The sequence below is a fragment of the Armigeres subalbatus genome, chromosome 3 (genome assembly GCF_024139115.2).
Source record: "Armigeres subalbatus isolate Guangzhou_Male chromosome 3, GZ_Asu_2, whole genome shotgun sequence".
NCBI lineage: Eukaryota > Metazoa > Arthropoda > Insecta > Diptera > Culicidae > Armigeres > Armigeres subalbatus.
The window spans coordinates 408,714,959-408,739,490 of NC_085141.1; the positions used below are offsets into that span (position 1 = coordinate 408,714,959).

Genomic DNA, 24,532 nt, shown 5'->3' on the forward strand with positions numbered 1-24,532 from the left:
CTGAACAAATGTCTGACTGTCCGTGTGTATGTGTGTGTGTGCACACGAAAACCGAAAAACATTAGCCACTTTTTCATATAGTAATTCTTAACCGATTTTCTCGCAACAAGTTGCATTTGACAAGGGACAAAGCCTTGTTGATCACTATTGAATTTGATAACGATTGACCATTGCGTTTAAAAGTTATCAAGAAAATGGGATCGAACTATATAAGCGCCATATAAGGTTGGTGTCTTGGCTAAATGCGAGAAAGGCAGTATCACCACTCGGTGAATTAAATTGTTTTTTTTTATCTTCGGTGTACTTGCCACACAAGATACATAATCATGCATTGGCGGCATAGACATGTGTTAATAGAACACCAAGGGGCCTTACACATATTACGTAATCACTTATGAAGGGAGAGAGGGTTTGTTGTTTTCTAACGCATCATATAAATAAAAAATCATTTGTATGAAAAAAATCTTACATGGTGGGACGGGATGTTGAAAAATCCAGAAAAATTGCTTTCGTAATTAGTGTACGACCCCTAAGTTGAAAAACAGGCCAAGTTCCAGTTGGAATGTAGATCCATAGAAGAAGAAGAAGATCCTCGATCTATTTTATCTATGTGGAAAAATTACATCGAATGACCCTTTCTCCTTCACAGTTACAACTTATGCCAAATCGCCGTTTTGCCAAATAACACACTCTTTTGTTACAGTTCAAAATTATGCCAAGTGTTGACTTTATGCCAAATGGCGTTAAACAAATGTTTCCTCTTACATAAGGATTTCTCAACTCATCTATTTAGATATTGAAACAATGTTCAATTTTCACTCTTTAATATGCATCAATTGTTTTGTTTTCTTCTTGAATCACTAAAACATTGGATTCGGGTTTCTTTGCTGTTACATCATCATCACTTTCAATATTGTTATACTTATATGCGTATTGTGTTTGAGTAAGTTTTTACACATCCAATTGATTGCTTTTTTCAATTCTTCCATTTCCGAAATATTATTATTTTCTGATCAATTTATGTTTGCTTTTCATTTTAGATTAAAATGCTGCTGATTCGTCGACCCGATTTCACATTGTACAAAAAGGTTTTCCCTATTTCACTTAAATGTATATGCTGATATAGTGATTACACTTTTATTTGATAATCATTCTGTTTACAACTCCGTTCAAAATAATTTCCAGTTAAATAATAGGTTTCAACTTTATTAGTAAATATACTTATATATTATGAGTATTCTATTAATCAAACAGTCTAAACAATGATTCAACTACAGTTCTCGAACAAATAATTCAATGAAACAATAAACAAATCTCACCTACTTTCTCCATCCTCCAGCCCGACCATATGTCTTTTTCAATTGCCCAGCAAACAGGGCATGATATCACATTTCCGTTCCTCGAGCCGATGCGGACAGTGCCGGGCATGTTCCGAGTTCAGCACGTAGCGCGTTCGCTGCTGGACGGCGTAGTCACCACACGTCTTGCTGCAAGGAGACCACGCCGACCAGGCCGAGTAGTCGCACTCGATCGGTTCCGGCGTGTACCGGGTGCTGGGTCCCCATGAAGGATTGGTGTCGTGCCGAGAGGAGTCACAGTGCACGAAGCAGCGTTCCACTTTGCGCAGTTTCCGTGGACAGCGGTGGCCGCCGTTTGATGGATGTGCCTAAATGAGAATGGAACAGAGTACACTCGATAATAACTTTCCGATATTTGCCGGAGCCTTGAAATCAAATAGACTTACCAAAATGGTTCGGCTTTTTACGCGGAAACCTTCACCACAGGTGGCATTGCAAGGGCCTCGCTTCCAGTGCGAAGTCTTGCAGTCCTGTTTGAAGTCCGACGAGTAGTCGGGGTTAATGATCGTTTGATCTCTGATCGGGATATTCGTGAATTTTCGATCTGTTGAATACGTAGATATAACTAGAGTTCCATAAGTCTATCTAAAAAGTGTCACATACCTTTACTGCAGGTGTCCAAGCAATCTTCCCGGGACATAAAGTTGTTATTGTTTCCACCACATCCTGTGAAGAACAGGATCGAGCAGTCATTTTTATCACTGTCGAAGTACCATCTCGTTTGTGAATCTCGACAATTTCCAGGTTTCGGTTCCAGGAAGCACAGTTCTTTAAGGGAGAAACCGATCAGTCTTTATTTATTCTCAAATTGTAGATTAACAAAGCCTTACCAGGGACTCCGTACAATCCATCACATGCAGGAAGATCGTGACCACAAGTAACCTCTTCTACGGTCTCCACACCGTAGCAAGGATCATCCCGATCAATGGTCAAGCCATTGTCGTAATCGGCCCCACCTGACTCGTCATCGTCCTCTTCGTCATCATCGTTGTTGGTTGGCCGTCTCCGTGCCAGGTAGTAATTAACGAAGCGCTTGTGATGCATTTTCGTGTTCAGTGCAGCGCTCAGTGGCATACGGGTGCGCATTTTACGACCTAAGCCACACGTGACGCTGCATGGTCCCCACTCGGACCACTGGGACATCTTGCAGTCCGGGTTGATCTGAGAATAAAGAAGCATCAGAAGATTTTTTCAAAGGTATTCATATAGGAGGTAACCAATTTACTCACATCAGCGCTAATCACCGGTTGCGAAATGTCTCCTGCGCACTCCTCACTGCATGGTGCCGTCTGCTGCAACCTCGGCGGATTGGGCATCCTTTCACACTTCTTGCGCGCTCCCTTCTTCTTGTACTTTCTAGATCGCGTTTTGTTACCCTTACCGCACGGAGTACTGCACTCACTCCACGGACCCCACTCAGTTACCTCGCACTCCGGGTCACTCTGATAGATGGTGTCCAACTCCTGGCTGGTCTGATAGTCACAGTCCCGTTCCGGACCAACGCATGGTCTTCTTTCGAACAGTTTCTTCTTGCAATCCGCCTGCTTGGCTTTGACCGGATATTTGAACACTCGACGACGAGTTTGGCGACCTTTTCCGCAGCGGGAGCTGCATTCGGTCCACTCGTCCCATGGTTCTGTTTCGCAAGCCTGTTTCGATTCGTTGTCTTCGTCATCGGTTTCACAGTTCTTTTCATAGAGCCTTTGACGGGACAGGTAGATTCGGGCTAGCGGTTTCATCTCAACTCCGCTAGAATCGTAGAACGGCGACCGAGGGTCATTGGGATAGTTCGACTTAATTCTTCGGATAGCATCCGGCGGGTTAGTTGGTTGGTCTGGGGAAATATAAGTGGGACCACTGTCGGTCCCGGCGTCCCATGGATATAAATTTAGAATCTTATTTTCAATCCAGGAACAGTTGGCCAGGCACAGCTCCAGTCCGGAAACCCCAACGATCCAATCCGGTGAGGGGTCCAACATCGAAACAATCGACACCAAATGATGGTTGGAATCCACCCTAAATACGGCAAATGTCTTTCCTGTTACATTGGGATACGATATGCCTCTAGCTTTGATAATGGTGCGGATTTTGTCACTTTGGTTCTTCAGCTCACTCTCCAACATCCGAGTTGAGCCATGTTCCGCCACTTGCTTCAACCCTTCACTCGCCACCTGACCATATTCCCAGAAACGATAATCTACCGTATGAGAAGCTCCAATAACATCACTAAACCTTGTCAACCATCCATTCGAAGGGAAATCCTTCGGGTGGGTATGCCTGGACCATAGTCCTTCGAATGTCAATTCGTATTTTGCTTCATCGCATGCGCAGCATTCCTTGAGTACAACAGGCTGCGTATCCACGGAATCAGCCTCATCTTCGCAGAATATCTTACTCAACGGCCCATCGTCCATGTACCACACGTCGCGATGTTCCACGACGGTCGTACGAATCGCTATGCAACCGCTTCCGGCCGGTGGCGCAACCCAGTTCACCTGGATTTCACTCTTCGGTATCGAGCTGGTTTGAGTCACTGCGTTGGGACAACGCTCACTGAATTTGGTCAGAGCGTCTCCCAGCAGATTGAACGTACCTACGTGGTGCAGTACACCATTGTTCTGCGGTTCGGGGCGGCTGAGGGTCAGTTCCTTCTCGGCCGCAAGGAAGAATCCGGAAAACTTGTGCGGCACCTGCATGGACCGGATGCCGACCAGGCTGACTGTGAAATAAAAAAGATGAAAATCTTACATATACAGGACAAAATACTTCATGCTTACAGGGGGAAAAAGAGTCCGAGAAGGTGACGACCCATACTAAATTTTCTGATGTTAATTACAAAAATCGTGGAAATCGTACTTTTTGCGTGATGTTCTTTATACATCTTTCCCTTTTTAGGCGTATGTATTGTCTATCAAACGACATTTATGCCCATATGACCTGTTACTCTGTTCTGCCAAACAACCAGTTCAGCCAAAAGACCATCCGAGTCACTTATCATAGACAAGTTTCTGTGGCTCGTAAGCGACTAAATTGAGTCACATTATGGTTGCTGCAACCAAATCAGCCAGAATGGTGCTACTAGGGCTATTCGGACAAACGACTTTTCGGCCAAATGTCCAGTTCGGTCCCTTTTGGATAAATAAAATTCGACCAAATAACATTTGCGAGCATATGACCCGATCGGTCAAACCACGAGTGATTAAACTAATTGGTGAGAGATCAAACGAGTTTCAGACGTAGAACATTCGCGAAATCCGAGCTTGTGGTTGTGCTTTATGCGGTCATTGATTAAACTAATTGATGCGAGATTGGACGTGTCTCAGGTAGCAAGTGCAAAATTGAAGATTAAACGTGTTTGTCATAGGACGCAAATAATACGCGATTTTTGAGTTTGTGCATTGTGAAGTCGCTGAGTAAATAAATAAGTGCAAGATTGGACGCGTTCGTATTAAAACGCTAAATAGCCACGAGATCATCCATATTTGTGCATTGTGTGGTCGGTGAGAAAATAGATTTTTGCAAGATTGGATGCGTTCGTAAAAGGACTCAACATAGTCGGAAATTCTGGTTTGTGCATTGTGTGGTCGGAGAGTACATAAATTAGTACATATTTGGACGCGTTCGTAACAGGAGAATAAGGTTATTAATTGATGCGCGATCTGACGTGTTTCAGATAGAACGAAGAACATTAGCGTAATCCGAGTTTATGATTATGTTTTGTAGAGTACGCGATTGAACGTCTTCGTATTAGGACGCGGAATATTCGCGAAATCCGGGTTTGTGCCGTGAGCGGTCGGTTAGATAATAAATCAGACCGTGGTTGAACGTATTTTATAGAACGCTTAACATTTGCAAGATCCCAGTTACATTGTTCTAATTTGGGTGGTTCGTAAGTAAATTTCTGAATATATTTTAATGGCTTTTCATTATATATTTGTAGTGACAAACACTCTATATTTGTCGAATCTTCTTCTTCTGTGGCTTGTAAGAGGCGACTAGCTCAAGGGTCAGGGTCGGCGCACCTTGCTTCGGAGGAGTCACGATTTCTCTCTAACTAGGAAAACTTAGGCGGACTTTTAGTAGTTACTAAGGGTATCTCTCAGCATAAAATGGAATATGGGAAAAAGATTTACTTAGGCATACGTATATTTAAAGAGATAAGATACATTTAAAGGGGGGTTCGTTGCGGCCGTTCGGGAACTGATGGAGCTCATGCAGCATAGTCAGGAGAGAGAGAGAGAATCCAGAAGCTTCGTACCTTGAATCACCGGCATACATTTTTCCTCGATCCAAATGGACATAATTCGGTCAATTTCCCGACGTTCCACGCGCTCGCATACGGGGCCATAGTACATAGGATATTGGAATCTTGCAAACGGGGACGAACCACGCGGACCTTGCAAGATCCTCACCGCCATAGCTGTGACTATGACTCTCCCGCAGCGTGTGACTCGGCAATTACTACACGCTCGTAAGTCACCAGCACGGGACTCGCCGGTACTGTGGATCGTGTTCGGGATCCCTCTACAGCAGCGGTTCTCATCCTGGGGTACATGTACCCCTGGGGGTACCTTATAACCCGCCAACCCGTCACGTTCCCCGGTTAAATGGATGGCTTAAGCGCCACTCCGTGAAGGAGACCACCCACCAGTTTAAGGTTTGCCCGGCCTGAGACTATCCAGAGGATAGGGTCAATGTTTCCCGAAATCGGGGAGGGAAGTGACTGGTTGTGTCAAAACCGTCGTACTTAGCGTGAGCGTATCGACGCCGCAAGACTCTAAATCACGTACATGCAACTACCAGAACCGCTCCAAAGACAATTAACCGTTCACAATAAGTTTTCATCACTGGCCCTGCTCTCCACAATCAAACGAATAAATCACGCTTTAGAATGAAAAGTTATCACGACTACAAATTGAAATTGATGATTCGTCCGCGAAAAGACATGGGAACCCCTCTCAGATGACTAACTGTTTGTCTACATTTACGGGAATCTACTTCATCAAGTTCGAGACGAATAGCAGTATGCTGTACGCTATAATTTCTACATTCACACACATCAAGTATAACACGAAGCTTTAATACAGTCAAACAAAGAGCTTTATTACATCTCGTTTATTCCTTTGCCTAGGCCTTTCTTCTTCCCCTTTTTAACATATTGCTACACTATCGCATACTATCTAATCCCCATCAACCTACAGTGTATCGTGCGTCTTGTTTGTGCGTTACCCGTTCATTCACTCGCTGATCATGTACCAATCATTTAACGGAGGCAATTAAGTACTTGAAATTTATTGCCTCATGCGCATGGACGTTCACAGTACAAAATGCATGCAAATACTCACTACCTAGGTTTTACGTGGATGGTTGGATGGTGATGAGTCGGCGGCTGAGCACACAGAGCTGCTTACGCACTACTCCGGCCCGATGTCGACGGCTTTACGTGTCGATCGTTGATGACTCTCTCACCTGGCGCGTGGTCTTACGCTTGAACGCGGCACATGCGTCCGTTCGTCGAACAATAGTTCTCGCTGCTGTCGGTTGGACGCTGATGGTTTGATGAGCCTGCCTGTCTAGGGCGCGTAAAGGAACGTGACGCGGCCCTCTTCCGGCCACGTGTGCCCCGGGATTACCTCGACGCCGACGAGTGGGGTCAAAAGCGGTCTCTAATGGGATGGTGGTGTAACGGCAAATGGCTTCGCTGCCTCGCACCTAATTAAAAGAAACGCACACGCACTTTTGGTTGGGGACCTAACTAGGTTGCAATTATATCGCACTTTTACCTTTTCTAAACTAGTAACACGCACGGCCGCAACTTAGATCGAACAAATTACTGATTGACGATCAACTAGGGGAACAAAGGGGGAAAAGTTAACACATCATACAAAGAGCTACCATGTCACAAACTAACATTTTAAATTACACCACGACGCGAAACAAATACGGACCACTTTTGCCTCTTCCACTGATCGAATCGAAGTGATCGATTAGAGTTGGAAATTGCCTCAGATTAACTGCGAATCTGTAAAATAATCCCCGGTTGCCGTGATATTACCCGAAGATAATATCACGAACGCTAATTCTCGCAATTGGACATAAAGGATTTAGCGGGCATCGCGACATCTCTTTCTGACGGCTTTCAAACATCCAGTCAAATCCTCTCCGATCTTGGAAGTAGAGTCCAAAGTCGAATAAGGAAGGTCAATGTATTTTGAATGGCGCATTTGCGGGTCGTTGTCCCTCTATTCAAGCTAATTTGCATAGCGAAATGACGCGCGGTTGGCTTGGGTCTCATGTTTAGCGTGTGTAACTGGTAATGGGAACTCACTTGATTAGCTTGTATGCCAGATGCAACCATTTCGAAGGCGTGAGGTGTGCGATTGTGTGGAGACTAACTTTAGGGATCTTATTAAGCAAAACGAATATTCATGCAATACTTTCTAACTTATGATATTCTATTCTAGATTTTCCATGGGATTAAATTAAATAAGAAAACGTACTTGTTACAACCTTTGCTGGCCTTAGGGGGTACCTCGGACGTAAATGCGTAATGGCGGATGAATGAAAATTTCAATAAAAACTTTTTGATAAAGTTCTGACAATTTTTTATTCTAAGACTTTGTACTGTACATAATATGCATGGCGATCAGCAAATCGAAAACTTTTGAATCCTGAATCTTTTTATCCCAAGGACAGTGTATGAAGGGCTGTGGGACAAAAGGATACAACGTCATTTAAAAATCTTCAATGCAATCTACCATCAAGACAAAATGTTGAATAATATATAAGGAATATATTTCTGAATTAAAATGAAGAATCTGAAGGCGAAAACCTCTGTTTGAGCGACATAAAGGCCTTTCTCTGGGCTCGGAAGCCTCCTTTCAAGAGGCTCGGAAGCCTCATTACAAGAGATTCGATGCCTTTTCTAAGAGGTTAGGAAGCCTCATTTCAAGAGGCTTGGAAGCCTACTTTCAAGAGACTCAGATGCGTCCTTTCAAGATGATCAACAGTCTCCTTTTCACTGCCTCGAAAGGCGCCATTCAAGAGTCTCAGAAGCCTCCTTTCAAGAGGCTCGGAAGCCTCCTTCCACGAGGCTCGGATGCTTCGTTTCAAGAGGCTCGGATGCTTTGTTTCAAGAGGCTCGGAAGCCTCCTTTCAAGAGGCTTGGAAGTCTCCTTTCAAGAGGCTCGGAAGCCTCCTTTCAAGAGGCTCGGAAGCCTCCTTTCAAGAGGCTCGGAAGCCTCCTTTCAAGAGGCTCGGAAGCCTCCTTTCAAGAGGCTCGGAAGCCTCCTTTCAAGAGCTCAGAGCCTCCTTTCAAGAGGCTCAGGCCTCCTTTCAAGAGGCTCAGAGCCTCCTTTCAAGAGGCTCAGAAGCCTCCTTTCAAGAGGCCTCAGAAGCCTCCTTTCAAGAGGCCCTCAAGCCTCCTTTCAAGAGGCTCAAGCCTCCTTTCAAGAGGCTCAGAAGCCTCCTTTCAAGAGCTCAGAAGCCTCCTTTCAAGAGGCTCAGAGCCTCCTTTCAAGAGGCTCAGGAAGCCTCCTTTCAAGAGGCTCAGAAGCCTCCTTTCAAGAGGCTCAGAAGCCTCCTTTCAAGAGGCTCAGAAGCCTCCTTTCAAGAGGCTCAGAGCCTCCTTTCAAGAGGCTCAGAGCCTCCTTTCAAGAGGCTCAGAAGCCTCCTTTCAAGAGGCTCAGAAGCCTCCTTTCAAGAGGGCTCAGGCCTCCTTTCAAGAGGCTCAGAAGCCTCCTTTCAAGAGGCTCAGAGCCTCCTTTCAAGAGCTCAGAAGCCTCCTTTCAAGAGGCTCAGGCCTCCTTTCAAGAGGCTCAGAGCCTCCTTTCAAGAGGCTCAGAAGCCTCCTTTCAAGAGGCTCAGAAGCCTCCTTTCAAGAGGCTCAGAAGCCTCCTTTCAAGAGGCCTCAGAAGCCTCCTTTCAAGAGGCTCAGAAGCCTCCTTTCAAGAGGCTCAGAAGCCTCCTTTCAAGAGGCTCAGAAGCCTCCTTTCAAGAGGCTCAGAAGCCTCCTTTCAAGAGGCTCAGAAGCCTCCTTTCAAGAGGCTCAGAAGCCTCCTTTCAAGAGGCTCAGAAGCCTCCTTTCAAGAGGCTCAGAAGCCTCCTTTCAAGAGGCTCAGAAGCCTCCTTTCAAGAGGCTCAGAAGCCTCCTTTCAAGAGGCTCAGAAGCCTCCTTTCAAGAGGCTCAGGCCTCCTTTCAAGAGCTCAGAAGCCTCCTTTCAAGAGGCTCAGAAGCCTCCTTTCAAGAGGCTCAGAAGCCTCCTTTCAAGAGGCTCAGCCTTCAGCCTCCTTTCAAGAGGCTCAGCCTCCTTTCAAGAGGCTCGAAGCCTCCTTTCAAGAGCTCAGAAGCCTCCTTTCAAGAGGCTCAGAAGCCTCCTTTCAAGAGGCTCAGAAGCCTCCTTTCAAGAGGCTCAGAAGCCTCCTTTCAAGAGGCTCAGAAGCCTCCTTTCAAGAGGCTCAGAAGCCTCCTTTCAAGAGCTCAGAAGCCTCCTTTCAAGAGGCTCAGAAGCCTCCTTTCAAGAGGCTCAGAGCCTCCTTTCAAGAGGCTCAGAGCCTCCTTTCAAGAGGCCTGGAAGCCTCCTTTCAAGAGGCTCAGAAGCCTCCTTTCAAGAGGCTCAGCCTCCTTTCAAGAGGCTCAGAGCCTCCTTTCAAGAGGCTCAGAAGCCTCCTTTCAAGAGCTCAGAAGCCTCCTTTCAAGAGGCTCAGAGCCTCCTTTCAAGAGGCTCAGAAGCCTCCTTTCAAGAGGCCTCAGAAGCCTCCTTTCAAGAGGCTCAAGCCTCCTTTCAAGAGGCTCCTCAGAGCCTCCTTTCAAGAGGCTCAGAGCCTCCTTTCAAGAGGCTCAGAAGCCTCCTTTCAAGAGGCTCAGAGCCTCCTTTCAAGAGGCTCAGAAGCCTCCTTTCAAGAGGCTCAGGCCTCCTTTCAAGAGGCTCAGAAGCCTCCTTTCAAGAGGCTCAGGAAGCCTCCTTTCAAGAGGCTCAGAAGCCTCCTTTCAAGAGGCTCAGAAGCCTCCTTTCAAGAGGCTCAGGCCTCCTTTCAAGAGGCTCAGAAGCCTCCTTTCAAGAGGCTCAGAAGCCTCCTTTCAAGAGGCTCAGAAGCCTCCTTTCAAGAGGCTCAGAAGCCTCCTTTCAAGAGGCTCAGAAGCCTCCTTTCAAGAGGCTCAAGCCTCCTTTCAAGAGGCTCAGAAGCCTCCTTTCAAGAGGGCCTCAGAAGCCTCCTTTCAAGAGGCTCAGAGCCTCCTTTCAAGAGGCTCAGAAGCCTCCTTTCAAGAGGCTCAGAAGCCTCCTTTCAAGAGGCTCAGGCCTCCTTTCAAGAGCTCAGAAGCCTCCTTTCAAGAGGCTCAGAAGCCTCCTTTCAAGAGGCTCAGAGCCTCCTTTCAAGAGGCTCAGAAGCCTCCTTTCAAGAGGCTCAGAAGCCTCCTTTCAAGAGGCTCAGAGCCTCCTTTCAAGAGAGCTCAGAAGCCTCCTTTCAAGAGGCTCAGAAGCCTCCTTTCAAGAGGCTCAGAAGCCTCCTTTCAAGAGGCCTCAGAGCCTCCTTTCAAGAGGCTCAGAAGCCTCCTTTCAAGAGGCTCAGAGCCTCCTTTCAAGAGGCTCAGGCCTCCTTTCAAGAGGCCTCAGGCCTCCTTTCAAGAGGCCTCAGAAGCCTCCTTCAAGAGGCTCAGAAGCCTCCTTTCAAGAGGCTCAAGCCTCCTTTCAAGAGGCTCAGAAGCCTCCTTTCAAGAGGCCTCAGAAGCCTCCTTTCAAGAGGCCTCAGGAAGCCTCCTTTCAAGAGGCCTCAGGCCTCCTTTCAAGAGGCCTGGAAGCCTCCTTTCAAGAGGCTCAGGCCTCCTTTCAAGAGGCTCAGGCCTCCTTTCAAGAGGCCTGGAAGCCTCCTTTCAAGAGGCTCAGGCCTCCTTTCAAGAGGCTCAGAAGCCTCCTTTCAAGAGGCTCAGAAGCCTCCTTTCAAGAGGCCTGGAAGCCTCCTTTCAAGAGGCCTCAGAGCCTCCTTTCAAGAGGCCTGGAAGCCTCCTTTCAAGAGGCTCAGAAGCCTCCTTTCAAGAGGCTCAGAGCCTCCTTTCAAGAGGCTCAGAAGCCTCCCTTTCAAGAGGCTCGGAAGCCTCCTTTCAAGAGGCTCGGAAGCCTCCTTTCAAGAGGCTCGGAAGCCTCCTTTCAAGAGGCTCGGAAGCCTCCTTTCAAGAGGCTCGGAAGCCTCCTTTTTCAAGAGGCTCGGAAGCCTCCTTTTTCAAGAGGCTCGGAAGCCTCCTTTCAAGAGGCTCGGAAGCCTCCTTTCAAGAGGCTTGGAAGCCTCCTTTCAAGAGGCTCGAAAGTCTCCTTTCAAGAGGCTCAGAAGTCTCCTTCCAAGAGGCTCAGACAGAAGCCTCCCTTAAAAAGGCATAGAATTCTTCTTCGGAAGTCTCCTTTCAAGAGACTCGTAATCATACTTTCAAGAGGTTCGCAAGCCTCCTTTCAAGAACTTTAAAGCCTCCCTTCAAGAGGCTCGGAAGCCTCCTTTTAAAAGACTCGGAGCCTGAGGCTCCATTCAGGAGGCTCAAATTTCTTCTTTCAAGATGCTTAGAAGCCGCCTTTCAAGATGCTCGGAGACCTCCTTTAAAGAGGCTTGTAAACATACTTCAAGAAGTTCAGAAGCCTTGTTTCAAGAAGCTCGAAGGCCTCCTTTAAGTGGCCCCAAAGCCTCTTTTCAGGAAGCTCGAAAGCCTTCTTTCAAACAGCTCAAAATCCTTCTTTCAAGAGTTATGAAAAATCTTCTTTCAAGGGGACGAGAAGCATCTTTTTAACATGCTCAGGAACCTCCTTTTAAGAGGCTCGGAAGGCTCCAAGAGTCTTCAAAGTCTTGTAGGAAGCTTGATTAAGTTTATACATCAAGCTTCCTACAAGACTGGAATTGGAAAGTTTCACAGAACAACGAACATTTCAGACAACTTTTCGGAGAGCCATCCCAAGTAATAATTTGGTTTTACGATATTCTTACAGATATCGATTTACTCTTCAAGTGTCCTGTGCAAACATTATAAGTACAACGATGTTACTAGAGATTCTGCTAGTTTTCAGGTCCGTTTTGCATATATCTTGAGAGTTACATTTATTTTTATTTAGAGCGAAAAAAATAGGGGGTACCTCAATAAATGTCAACGTTCGAAGGGGTACCTCTAACGAAAAAGGTTGAGAACCGCTGCTCTACAGGAACGGCACTGCACATCCAGAATCACAGAATAACTACCAGCTTAAAATATTTTCTGCAGGCCACCGCGAATCACCGGGGAATTATTTGACGATCATCCCGGTACACTTGATCACTCCGGTCTTCCTTTCCCGATCATCACGTCCACTTCATTCGGCTGCCTACCACGTTCTCTTCTTCCATATTTTCTGCCTTTCATACCAGTCCAGATTTTCCGCTTTACTCTCTCTCCTCTCTTTCGTCGGGTATCTCTCTCTATCTCTGTTCTTGCCTCTTTCGTCAGACATCTATTCCAGGGAGTCAGTACTGGCAACTTTGACGAGATATTATTGAGAGTAAAGAGATGTGAGCTATCCTAATGTATTTGTAAGGTTTTTATGTAAGATCAAAATATATTTCAACTAATTTTAAAGCACAAAAATATGACAAAATGTCGGAAGTAATTATTTAGGGTATTTCAAAAATCTAATTTAATACAAAACAATTAATCATCCTAACTATGAAAAATCGTGTGTGAAGTAGATCTGTTGTTTCCAAGTTGTTGGTAACAGGCTCTACATTCCAACTGGAACATGGCCGGCTTTTCAACTAGTATCAACAAAGTATTCTATTAGCATTTCCTCAGTTATTAATTGAAAGCGATTCTATGCCCGCCATTGCATGAGTATTTGTCGAATAGAGCTTGCTTTTATTTACCCAACCCAATAACACAAATTATCCTTCCCGAGACATCTCTGAAGGTATAGGTATGAAGGTATGAATCTTCAATAGTTGTTGTGAAAGTCAAGTAAGCCTAGGAACCGAAGAAAAAAAAACATCATTATCCCAAAAACCTCTGTTAAGAACGGTAATAAAACAATAAAACAACAATTATTTTCACGCGTTAAAACCAAGTTTCTCTCTCCTCACCGGAGATCTAAAAAGTATTTAAAATTTTTCAAGAGTAGGACGAAATCGGTTCGCCACTTAAACCGAAACGGATCAATTGTAAGGGTATGTGATAACACAATTTTTCTTGACGAAACGAAACGAAACGAAATTAGAAATGCTACTGTTGAATCGGAACGAAACGAAACGAAATTCTAATTTTCTTCCGAAACTTCGAAACGAAACGAAATCCGGGTCCACTTGATTCGAAATTTTACGCAACGAAACGAAATTATTTTTTTTCCGCGGAATTTTTATTAAAAGTTTTTTAGCATTATATAGGGGAACTGTTCCGATCTCCATCTCACTGTACATATATCCATCTCATCGCTAAACAAAGAAATACGGCACCAAATTCGTCGCTTCTTTTTGTCAACATGCGTGCTCACTGCTGAAAAAAATCACAAAAATAATAAACAAACCAAATTCCTTTCCATTGCTTTGTTTTTGATGAGATGGAAATAGGAGCTATGAGATGAAGTGGCAAACCGTTCCCCTAGATAATGCAAAAAAGGAATAACAAAAATCTGCGGAGGAAATATTATATAATTAAATATATATATAATTTTTAGAGTCAAGTAAGGTCGATACAAATATATAAAAAAAATGCGCCACCTAGATTTTTTTCTATAAAATAAAGTTTTGATGCGACAACAAAAAAAAAATGAAAAATTATAAGGAGATTTTTGATTTTTTTTATTTTAATATCTATCTTTTATAACCCCCTCCTCCTTGACCTTTCCGGCATCAGTAGGACATAACTTTTATTAAATGTAACGGCTCTAGAGCAAAATTAGCAATACTTATTTTGAATATGAATCTGAAACATTTATTTGCCCAGCAGCTGTTCTAGATTCATTTTGTATACAAATCAACTGTCAAAAACTTAAAACTGCCATAACGCTCAGTTCTATTTTCTGCAGATTTGAACCACGAATGAATCACGAGTTTTAAATATTTTGGTGTATAAATGCGTCATTTTATCTTCAGATAAATCCACTTTGCAGTTACGGCGCCTTTCTTGGCAGCAACATAATGATTTCATTTAATTGAAAATTTTAAAAACATGTGTTGGGAAAACCAGCGAGTTCATTTTTTTGCTCCAAATTCAAACTAGAATAGTGATCGAAAATTTGAAATGAAACTGAATCACTACTGATTTCATTCTACTTAATTGTGACCCAAATGCCAGCTTAATTTTACAAAAGGACATATGTAAGTAACAGGTTATTTTTGATCTATTCACCATTTTCAAAAGTATGTCCCTCACCATAAACAACGTGAAAATATTCATCGCCTAATATCGCTTAATATTTCCAACATATTTCATATTGATTAGATCTGTTCACCATTTTGAAAAGTATTACAGATTCAAAGTGCCACCCCTCCACATCATTTAACATCTTCAATAAAGTCTTCAGGTAAATTTTCGATCAAATTCATGAAGTAAAACTTTCCAAAATGGTCTTTCCAACAGATCTAAACAGTATGAAAGCTGTTGATTGCAATACAAAACTCGACTTTTTTTTACGTTGTGAGTTTTTTATGGTGAGGGGCCTTTTTCATCCATCACTTTTTTATGGAGTTAGCCTTGGAAGATAAACGAAAATCGTGACTGCTAGCGTGACTGAAACCTTTTTTCGTTTCATCATTTTTTTTACAAATTCTTTGGTGCGCTGTGGTGGGAGTTGAACCTTAACAATAATATCCCTGGGATGCGCTGACTCTAGCAACATTTTCACGCTATCTACATGTAGACATTAGTTTACAGTGGCCAACCGTCCGGATTATGTGGAACAGTCTACTTGCCTCGCATTTCCTGGTGCCCCGGAAAACGTTCCGAATCCCATGACGAATCTGTAAAGCCGTTATTTCTGCAGCTCAGCAAAATGAAGAACAAATTTCCGTAAAAAAATACGGTTATTTGCTGATTTTAGCAATAAAATGAGAGCTAGGACATAATATAACAATTCAATCGAGACTGCCTTGCTACTATTCAGTCGCTAGCTCTAAAGAAGTGATCGCCATGCCAGTGTAACTTAATTAATTTGGTATAGAATCTTCCAAATACAGATCGGACTCGATTTTCCGGAGTATCAATTTTATTTTCACTCCGGATAATCTAATCATCATAAAAAAATAAATCTGCAATTTAAAAATCTACGTTTATTTTACTTGCAGTGGTGTAGTCAATTATTTCAAAAAAAGATACCCTGAAAGATCCACCTGCGGCATCGGTGACTTTCTGGTGTATTATGGAAAAACAGTATTTTTTCCATAACTTTGAGTCCATAGTCCGACCCAGCCAATTTTCAATATGAAATGATAAGACAGAATTCCCATTTGAATGCAAGAATGGTTGAGAATACGTGCAAAGAAAGGGCGGGATTATTTACGCGCTTTTTGTGCAAAAAATAGTATTTTGGCCATTACTCATTCTATGCCAACAACTCGAACGCAGACATTTACGATTATTGCTAAATATTAACTGTTAAAAGCAGCAGCACGTCCAAACTAAAAACAAACTGCCCTACGGAAAACGCACTGCACCGGCACGATTGTGATAGAAAATCGGTACGATTTTGAAGCATTTGAATAATCTGGGTCTGAAGGATCCAGAAAATGTGAGAAAATTATAGATTTCCATGATATACGGAATCAAAAATATCTGAAGGTAGAAGTTTAGGTCATGACAATGATCTCAATCGGAAAGATATGAATCAGTTCTAGAATCCGAAACAAATGAGATATCAGAGAATGTCTCAAGTATGGAGCATTCTTAAATCTGTAGAGATCTAACAATCTACTAAATCAGGAAAACTTCTGAAACGTCACCATGAGAGAGTGAAAATTTGTTTCTTGTCCGGTCGTGTTTCTCCAGTAAGCGGGCCGACCGGTCGTCTTAGTTTAGTTTTGCTTTGTGCGGAAGGCAAAACGATCGGCCGGTCGTCGTATTTTTGTGAGTGAATAAATCAGAAAGTGAAAGTTTCAGACAGCGAGAGTGTTTTTTCCCATCCCATGGATCGCATCACTTACCGAAGTGAATCCAGATAAATTATCCTTTGTAACTAAAACGTCCTATCCCATATATCCATATCCTATCCCAAGAAAATCGTGGAGATGCAGAGGTATACTCGGTCTCTATTAGCAACGAGAGTCGGACTAACAATTCTTCCCTTCCTATATGACCGTAAGGACGTGGCCGGCGCCGTTATTGACTTTAGATATTTGAGCTCTCGAAACGTGTACATTGAGAATGGGTAGCTAGTCCCAAGCCCCATTTATTGTGTTCTCTGTACAATTTCGCAAGTTCTTGTCAATCACAGAGTAGCAACTACGAATTGTGCGGTCTTAATGCTCATGCACATGGTTTGCCGAAATCGCTCTCAATAGATAACGAACAACGATAAAAGAGAGGCAAAAACTGTTCCGAATCATAACAAGCCATGATATCAAATTTATCAAGCTTGTATACATAGCATAGCATAGCATATGTGATTGTACAAATCGTGGGTGGCTATACAATGCTCAATTGAGCAATCTACTGTATATTGTCGCAAATTGGTACTTGGGATTAGTACCTTTTCCTATACAGCAGCAGTTGTATACCTGGCCACGTCCTTACAATCACGGAAGGAAGGGAAGGAATGTTAGTTCAACTTCTACTAGTGAAGATGCAGGGAACCCATACTACCTTCATAGATGTCTCGGGAAGGAAAATTTGTGTTAGTGGGTAAGGTGAATAATAGGGAGCTCTATTCGACAATATAGAGCGTTTGTCAATAACAGTATATAGGGGAGACTGGGTAGACTTGATCCCCTTTTCTGATTTCGGATGTATCACAGCCAAAAATAAATAAACATACGCGATTTCCACACAGACTTTCTAAGAAATATAGTATACAACTTCACTGATGTATGACAGTCCTTAAATTATTGTTGTTATTGATACACATGGAATTTTCAATCAAAAAACCAGTAACGCAATAGTGTTTAGTTTTTTTTTCTGAAGATTTTATTGCCATTCTGGAAAAATGAGAAAAAATCCAATGTTTGAAACTTTTTAAAATAGGTACCTATATAAAAAATGCTGAATATTTTCTGGCCCGCCTGCAGATGTTAATTCTGAAAATTGGCCCGTGGCTTGGAAAGGTTGGGCAGGCCTGCTATAAACTATAGTGTCTTTACCTGAAACCACTTATGCAGGCATTAAAAATAGTCATATTGAACAAGTAAATGTTGCTCTTAAATTCTGTTAGTGCTGGTGGTAATCCGTCACATAGGAGCAGGAACCCGTTAGCCAGCAAAATGCATAGTCAAACCAAAGCATCGGAACTCAAATATTTATAAAAAAATATTTTTTCAGGGTGTACTAAATCATCCAAACTGTCCTTGAATACAGAACTTGCGATCTACAGTTACCATGCGAGTTTTTTTTGTCACTCCAAGCTTGGATATAAATTCATATCAATAGCTCTTTTCTACAGAGGAGAACCAGTCGAGGGCTGAAATTCTCTTGAATAAAGGAAAACATATCCATAACATATACCTGAACACGAGTGGTACGATTTTCACGAAGTCCGTCCAGTTATTTAGTTTCGCCGACGACATTGATATGGCACGTAACTTTGAGAGGATGGAGGAAGCCTACATCAGACTGAAAAGCGAAGCTAAACGGATTGGACTAGTCATCAACACGCCGAAGACGAAGTACATGATAGGAAGAGGCTCAAGAGAGGTCAATGTAAGCCACCCATCACGAGTTTCCATCGGTGGTGACGAAATCGAGGTGCTTGAAGAATTCGTGTACTTAGGCTCACTGGTGACCGCCGATAACGATACCAGCAGAGAAATTCGAAGACGCATAGTGGCTGGAAATCGTACATACTTTGGACTCCGCAAGACGATCGAATAGAGTTCGCCGCCATACCAAACTGACTATCTACAAAACGCTTATTAGATCGGTAGTCCTCTACGGACACGATACCTGAACGATGCTGCATACCATCTATGGTGGGGTGCAGATGGCGGACGGTACGTGGAGGAGACGAATGAACCACGAGTTGCATCAGCTGTTGGGAGAACCATCCATCGTTCACACCGCGAAAATCGGAAGACTGCGGTGGACCTGCACGTAGCCAGAATGTGTATTCAAATATGTTCATAACATATTCGTGAAGACCAAGAAACATGGTAAAATTATTTTGAGATATCCTGAGTCATCCAAACCAGCCTTGAGTTAATAACTTAAGATCTACAGCCACAAAACTTGCTTTTTTCGGCAGTAGAAGCTTGGATATGTATTCAACCATGTCCATAACATATTCAAGAAGACCAGGAGACATGATCAAATGGTTTTGGGACATCCTGGGTTATCCAAACCGTTCTTGAGTTCGGAACTTGCGATCACTCTAGCTTTTTTTCAGGCTTGAATGTGTATTAGGGTGTCCCAAAAAAAGATGTTCGAAAAGTCATGGTGCTCAACCCTGAAATGAAAGATATACCTGTCTGGATAGTTTTTATTAGAACAAACCGAATTTCTAAAAAATCGTTTAAAGGTCGCGCCATCTGTGGATCTTTGCCTATATTCTCCATGAATTAGTTTTTGGTATATAAAAAGCACATTTTTTTGACTGCATTTTGAATGCACAGTGTTGTTTTTCGTGTGAAGTACAACGGAACAGCTACATTAGTGACGCTAAGCATTTAGTGTTCATATGTCTAACGTTTTCCAATATGGAACCAAATACAACTGGACAATCTTTAGATCTTCTTTTTCATTGGCTCATATTACGGTATCGGCAGGTATTCTCGTTAGGAGTCGTTTTCGATGCTGAATAAATACTACTCAGCAAAACTTCTACTTTATCGATAAAGTAGGATAAAGCACATAAGATGCCGCATATTGAGTCAAAACCTGCATTAAAATAGCAGGCGACTATATGCCTTATAGGCATTTGATGGGTGGCCGTGAAGGCTCGCTGTCAATTATTAACCGCAAAGTTTCTAAGCCTTTCTAAGCTTTTTTGAACATTTTTTTAATTTGAGAGGGTTCGAAAAAAAATTCTTCTTAAAATGTTGTCTCTGGGGAGGGATGATTTTTTCCAGCAGTGAGCACGCATGTTAACAAAAAGAAGCGACGAAATTGGTGCCGTATTTCTTCATTTCGCGATGAGATGAATATATGTTCATGAGATTGAAAAGGGAGCAGCTCCCCTATATAAAAACCATATATTTGAAGACAAATTGGCTCCATAACAAACAAATAAAATTTAGGATTGATTTTTTATTTTTATCAGCTTTTCTCACTTTGCCAGTCCATATCTTTTGACTAAACATACATAACGCTTCAATATTTTCCGATTCTCTTATCTAGAGTATACACTTTTATTTGATATATAAATTAGACAAATTGGAAATAGTAAATTAACGGCCACCCTTTTCCTCATAGTGCGCTGGTACACCCAACCAGCGGTTGTTAGATTTTCCAACAATTCTGTATAAGAATCTACCAAAACCTGCATAAGAACTGGGTATATGTGAAATTGCTAGATTCTTATACAAATATTGTATAAGAATCTAACAATTTCGTAAGCTTTTTGTATAAGAATCTAACAATTTCGCATATGCCCAATTCTTATACAGGTTTTGGTAGATTCTTATACAGAATTGATAGAAAATCTAACAACCGCCAGTTGGGTGTATAGACACGGGTAAAGCCAGCCCCGTGGCAAGAGATGCTTCTCAGCGTAGCGAACATCTTCATGAATATGTCCAGCATACATTTTGAAAAGTACTTCTCTTGAATCGTGCCTTTACAAGCAACTGGATTTTATCCAAAATACTGTTGGCTACACTTTTCTAATTTGGTCAAAAATAATACCAGCTAATATGGGCATGTAAATATAATGCTAAAACATCTTTCAGCACGCCATTTATTTAATTTCTATTTCACTAATGAATGTTGTTCAATTTGCATCCCCGGACCATTTCAACTGTGATGCTCACCACAGTATAAACAATAATAATATCTTTTGTTTGATTCGGAACGGGAGAACAAGTTACGAAATATGATTTCGTGTAGCGTTTGATTTCACCTGTAGATTCCCTCCAATTCGCAAATTTATTATATTTTATCATCAAATAACATAAGGTACCCCGGGGCAAGTGAAAATACGGGGTAAGTGGGTACTATGGCTGCCGATGAATCGATGAACGATTTTAACGGTAACAATGTTCTAGAAAGATGAAGCAGGACTATCAACGAATCCACCCGACACAAAAATATTTGGAATTAAAACCATTTGAGGCACCATGCTAATGCTATTGTTTGATCATGACTTAAAACTCCCGAGAAAAGCTATTACTTTTATTTTGATTCAATGGATTTCCAACAGAATAGTCGTTCCTAAATATTTCATTGATGTGGATGGCGAATAGTTTGAGCAAATTAATAATTGTGTGACATCAAAAATGATTCAAAAATTTTAATCAAAGCCAAAACTTGCAGTTTTCACTTGCCTTTGAGTTTTAACATACATGGGGCAAGTGGGACATATTTGAACAACATTTTCGATAGAACAATTTTAACTGCCTTTAGATATTTGTCTAGTGAAAAATAATTTTGCCATTCATATATCATATGGATCTGAATCAGATGTGGTTTGATATCATTGGTTTCGTTGTTAAAAAGTATTTTACAGTTCATTAACAGATGTTTATTTTACATTTTTAAAACTATCTCCCGAATGAAAAAGAGCAATGGTTATAACTATACGATATATTTCCGTTTACAGTGCAAATAATTCATTTATTCTGCATTAGGTCAGCAGGTTTTGTTTCGTGTTTTGTTATTTTTAAACTTTGCACCAGATTTACAGATTTTCAGATACACAAAGTGCCTAACATATAATATGGTAATTTCGTTCTATTACAAATTTAGAACACTGCCCATTGCCTGAATGAAAACGTTTCTTTTGAAGTATCTTGATTTATGTAATAATTCGTGTTCTAAACAGGGAAATATTAATTCGAATGGTGAATAAAGATTTACTTATCCTTTCCACTTTAAACATTTGGTACAAAAGTAAGCTAATAGAAAGCAAGACAAGAGACAATTAAACAGTGAGTCGGCTGTTGTCTTGTTTTCATTATAACATTATAATCCTTTTCTTGTTGCTAAAACACAAGTCCGACAAACAACCAACCTCCATCCATGATCTGAAAATACTACGACTCAGAAATAATATTAACATTATAAATTCCTTTAATTAGTTTCATTTGATAGTATAAAGCAAAATAGGTCCCACTTGCCCCGTTTGAAGGGGTAAGTGGGTCCTACAGGTGAATTTATTTCTTTCACTACCTATATTTTTTGTAATTGAATAAATGGCTTCCAACACGTCTACACTTCAACAACGGAAGCATATAATGGTGTATCCCTGGTTAATGTTCTGAAATACCCTGTTTTCTAAGTGTGCGTTAACAATTTCGCTGAACTAGCGTTTTTTTAGGTCCCACTTGCCCCGGGGTACCTTAATTCCCATGGTCAAAGATGTAAATCTTGCAAATTATTTTGAAAACAATTTTCAGATTTAACCAAAACAAATAGTAAACAAAACACATGATGTTTATTTTCGTACAATAACAACGGACGGTAATGAGCTACCGTCCGTGGACATGGTGGCTATTGTCAAACCCCTTGTCATATAGTATAGGACGCCAGGGGGGTGGGTAAAGCAGAACATCCAATAGCACTGAAAAACGTGAAAGCTGACGTGTATTTGACTGATATCGCATCTGACTGAGAAGCTAGGTACTAGTTTTTAACAAGCAAATGTGAATAAAGCACAAGATACCTTTGCTCAAGAGGTCAAAGAGAACTTTTCGCGCTAGTTGGAGGAGACAATGGAGAACCAGCTGGCGAGCATGACTCCGGTTGTTGTCAATTGGAAAGATCGCAAGGAGGTGCTATTTATTTATAAGGTTGAAACCAGCTGTCTTGAAAAATGTCAATATACATGATGTCGATAAACAAGGAAAGTGCCCTTTGTGCAAATCAAACAATCACATAAGCTTGGTTAAATGTGAGCAGTTCACACAAATATAATTTTGCACAAAGATTTGGAGTCAACGATCTTATGATGTGGTACGGGACGAAGAATGTGCGGACTATCAGGAATATGAATTTTTCTACTGTAAACCTTGACATTACAAGTATTAAAAGTTCGTATCCTCTTCTGAACGAAGAGAAGCTGATTTCAATCCAAAATGCCACCCTCAGAATTTTTATTGGATCAAACAACGTCGGCCTCATAGTTCCATTGAAAGCGGTTGAAACCAGTGGTGCGAATTCTCAATCTCAGTGACTGAAATTTGTTGGATATTGATACCATTCCCTCTTCACGCTCACTTCCTAGCAGTGAAAACTGAAAATGGTTAGCAGCAACAATCAAAGATAAAGTAAACAAAAGACCTCTCTTCTCATTGCACACGCAGCCCGCACTGGCAGTCTATTCAGTTCACTCGCTGCTGTGTGAATGCGACGGCCCTATATAAACTATCACTTGAAAGACAATGACAGGCCGAATGATCATCAGCTTCAGCCCGCTGTTGGCAAACCGAGTTTGTTAAGCTACTCCTGCTGTGTCGTTCTGACTGGAAGGCACTGTCATAGGCAAAGAGGAGCAGAGAAAAATACAAAACAAAAGAATCGCACTCAGCAGGCATTGTTGATAAATTGCACCACTGGTTGGAACAATCAACCGTAGAAGATGCTAATTAATTCCATGTGTTCCTTTGTTGCAATGATCAAGATGCGGAACTGACAGAATTTGAAGAAAATTTCTAAAAAAAAATGTTCAAAATCGATTCTCTGATTAAACAGCATGGTTCTAAAATGTCTGGAGAAAACGAGAAAGCCCTGGACATCATGAATCGAACACTGAACCATTACAATGATCGCTACGAAGTCGGACCAATTTATAGGTAAAACAATTTTACCTTTCCTCAGGCACTCCGCCGCTTATCTATAATGGAGCAGAAAATTAATGCCGACGTGGAATTTGCCAAGCAGTATTGCCAGAAAATTGAGCTACGTTTTGTTATCTTTGCAGATACGTATTTCGACCGCAACTTGGCTGTTCGGCCACATTGAGAGTTGACGTAAAGTCAATGTCAACTTCTCTCCACGAACAGCCTAGATAGCCGTGTGGTGTCGGCAGCTGGTTATCTGGCTAAGAATAACATTACGGATTGCCTGTTCCAGTGGTAAAAGTCCACCATACAGGTGACCCCTAATTTTCGGTGTGATGCGGCTTTATGCTTACCGTGCCTACGAATGAATGGTTAGGGGGGTCTAATAAGAACCTAACCGCAAACGGAGCCTGTGAAGCACCAGGGCCCCCTTCACAGTATTTTAGCCCTCGCTGCGCTAACCGGAGCTATGGCGTAGTTGACTATTTACTTCTCCGAGATAATCGGCTACTCTTATTCAACCTCATCGTGAGGTTAAATATAAGTAGGGTTATGAATATGTGTTTCAATTAGTTTTCAACAAACTGTCACCTATATGGTTTCGCATTATGCATTTGTTTTTTACAATGTACTTTGTGTTTGTCACCTATATGGATTCGCATTATGCGCTTTTCACAGTGTACTCTGTGTTTCGTCTTTGACGTTCGGCTTCGGCTACTCTTGTTCAATCTCAACTTGAGGTTGAATAAGGGTGGGATTATGAATATTTTTTTACTTAGTTTTTCAACAAATTTTCACCTATATGGAGTAGCATTATGCGTTTTTTTTTACAATGAACTTTGTGTTTTTCACCTATATGGATTCGTATTATGCGTTTTTCAAAGTGTAATCTGTGTTTCGTCTTTGATGTTTGGCTTCAGCTACTCTTGTTTAATCTCAACTTGAGATCAAATAAGGGTGGTGTTATGAAAATGTATTTTTTTTTACTTAGTTTTTTTTTCAACAAATTGTCACCTATATGGATTCGCATTATGCGTTTTTTTTACAATGTACTTTGTGTATGTTACCTTTATGGATTCGCATTATGCGTTTTTCAC

General features: G+C 41.9%; 1 protein-coding gene across 6 annotated transcripts in view; it reads right to left on the reverse strand.

The window, feature by feature from the left end:
• Positions 1-807: 807 nt before the first annotated feature.
• The window catches only part of LOC134227109 (spondin-1-like), a 153,437-nt gene continuing 129,712 nt past the window's right edge, over positions 808-24,532 (reverse strand). For all 6 annotated transcript variants that reach the window (XM_062708379.1, XM_062708377.1, XM_062708383.1 and 3 more), the window contains 5 exons: positions 2,588-4,077; positions 2,189-2,519; positions 1,962-2,126; positions 1,745-1,902; positions 808-1,666 (listed from right to left, as the gene is read on the reverse strand). In XM_062708379.1, the coding sequence (XP_062564363.1) occupies positions 1,358-1,666; positions 1,745-1,902; positions 1,962-2,126; positions 2,189-2,519; positions 2,588-4,077 (2,453 nt within the window). In that variant the 3' untranslated portion in view covers positions 808-1,357. The remainder of the gene's footprint in view (positions 1,667-1,744; positions 1,903-1,961; positions 2,127-2,188; positions 2,520-2,587; positions 4,078-24,532) is intronic.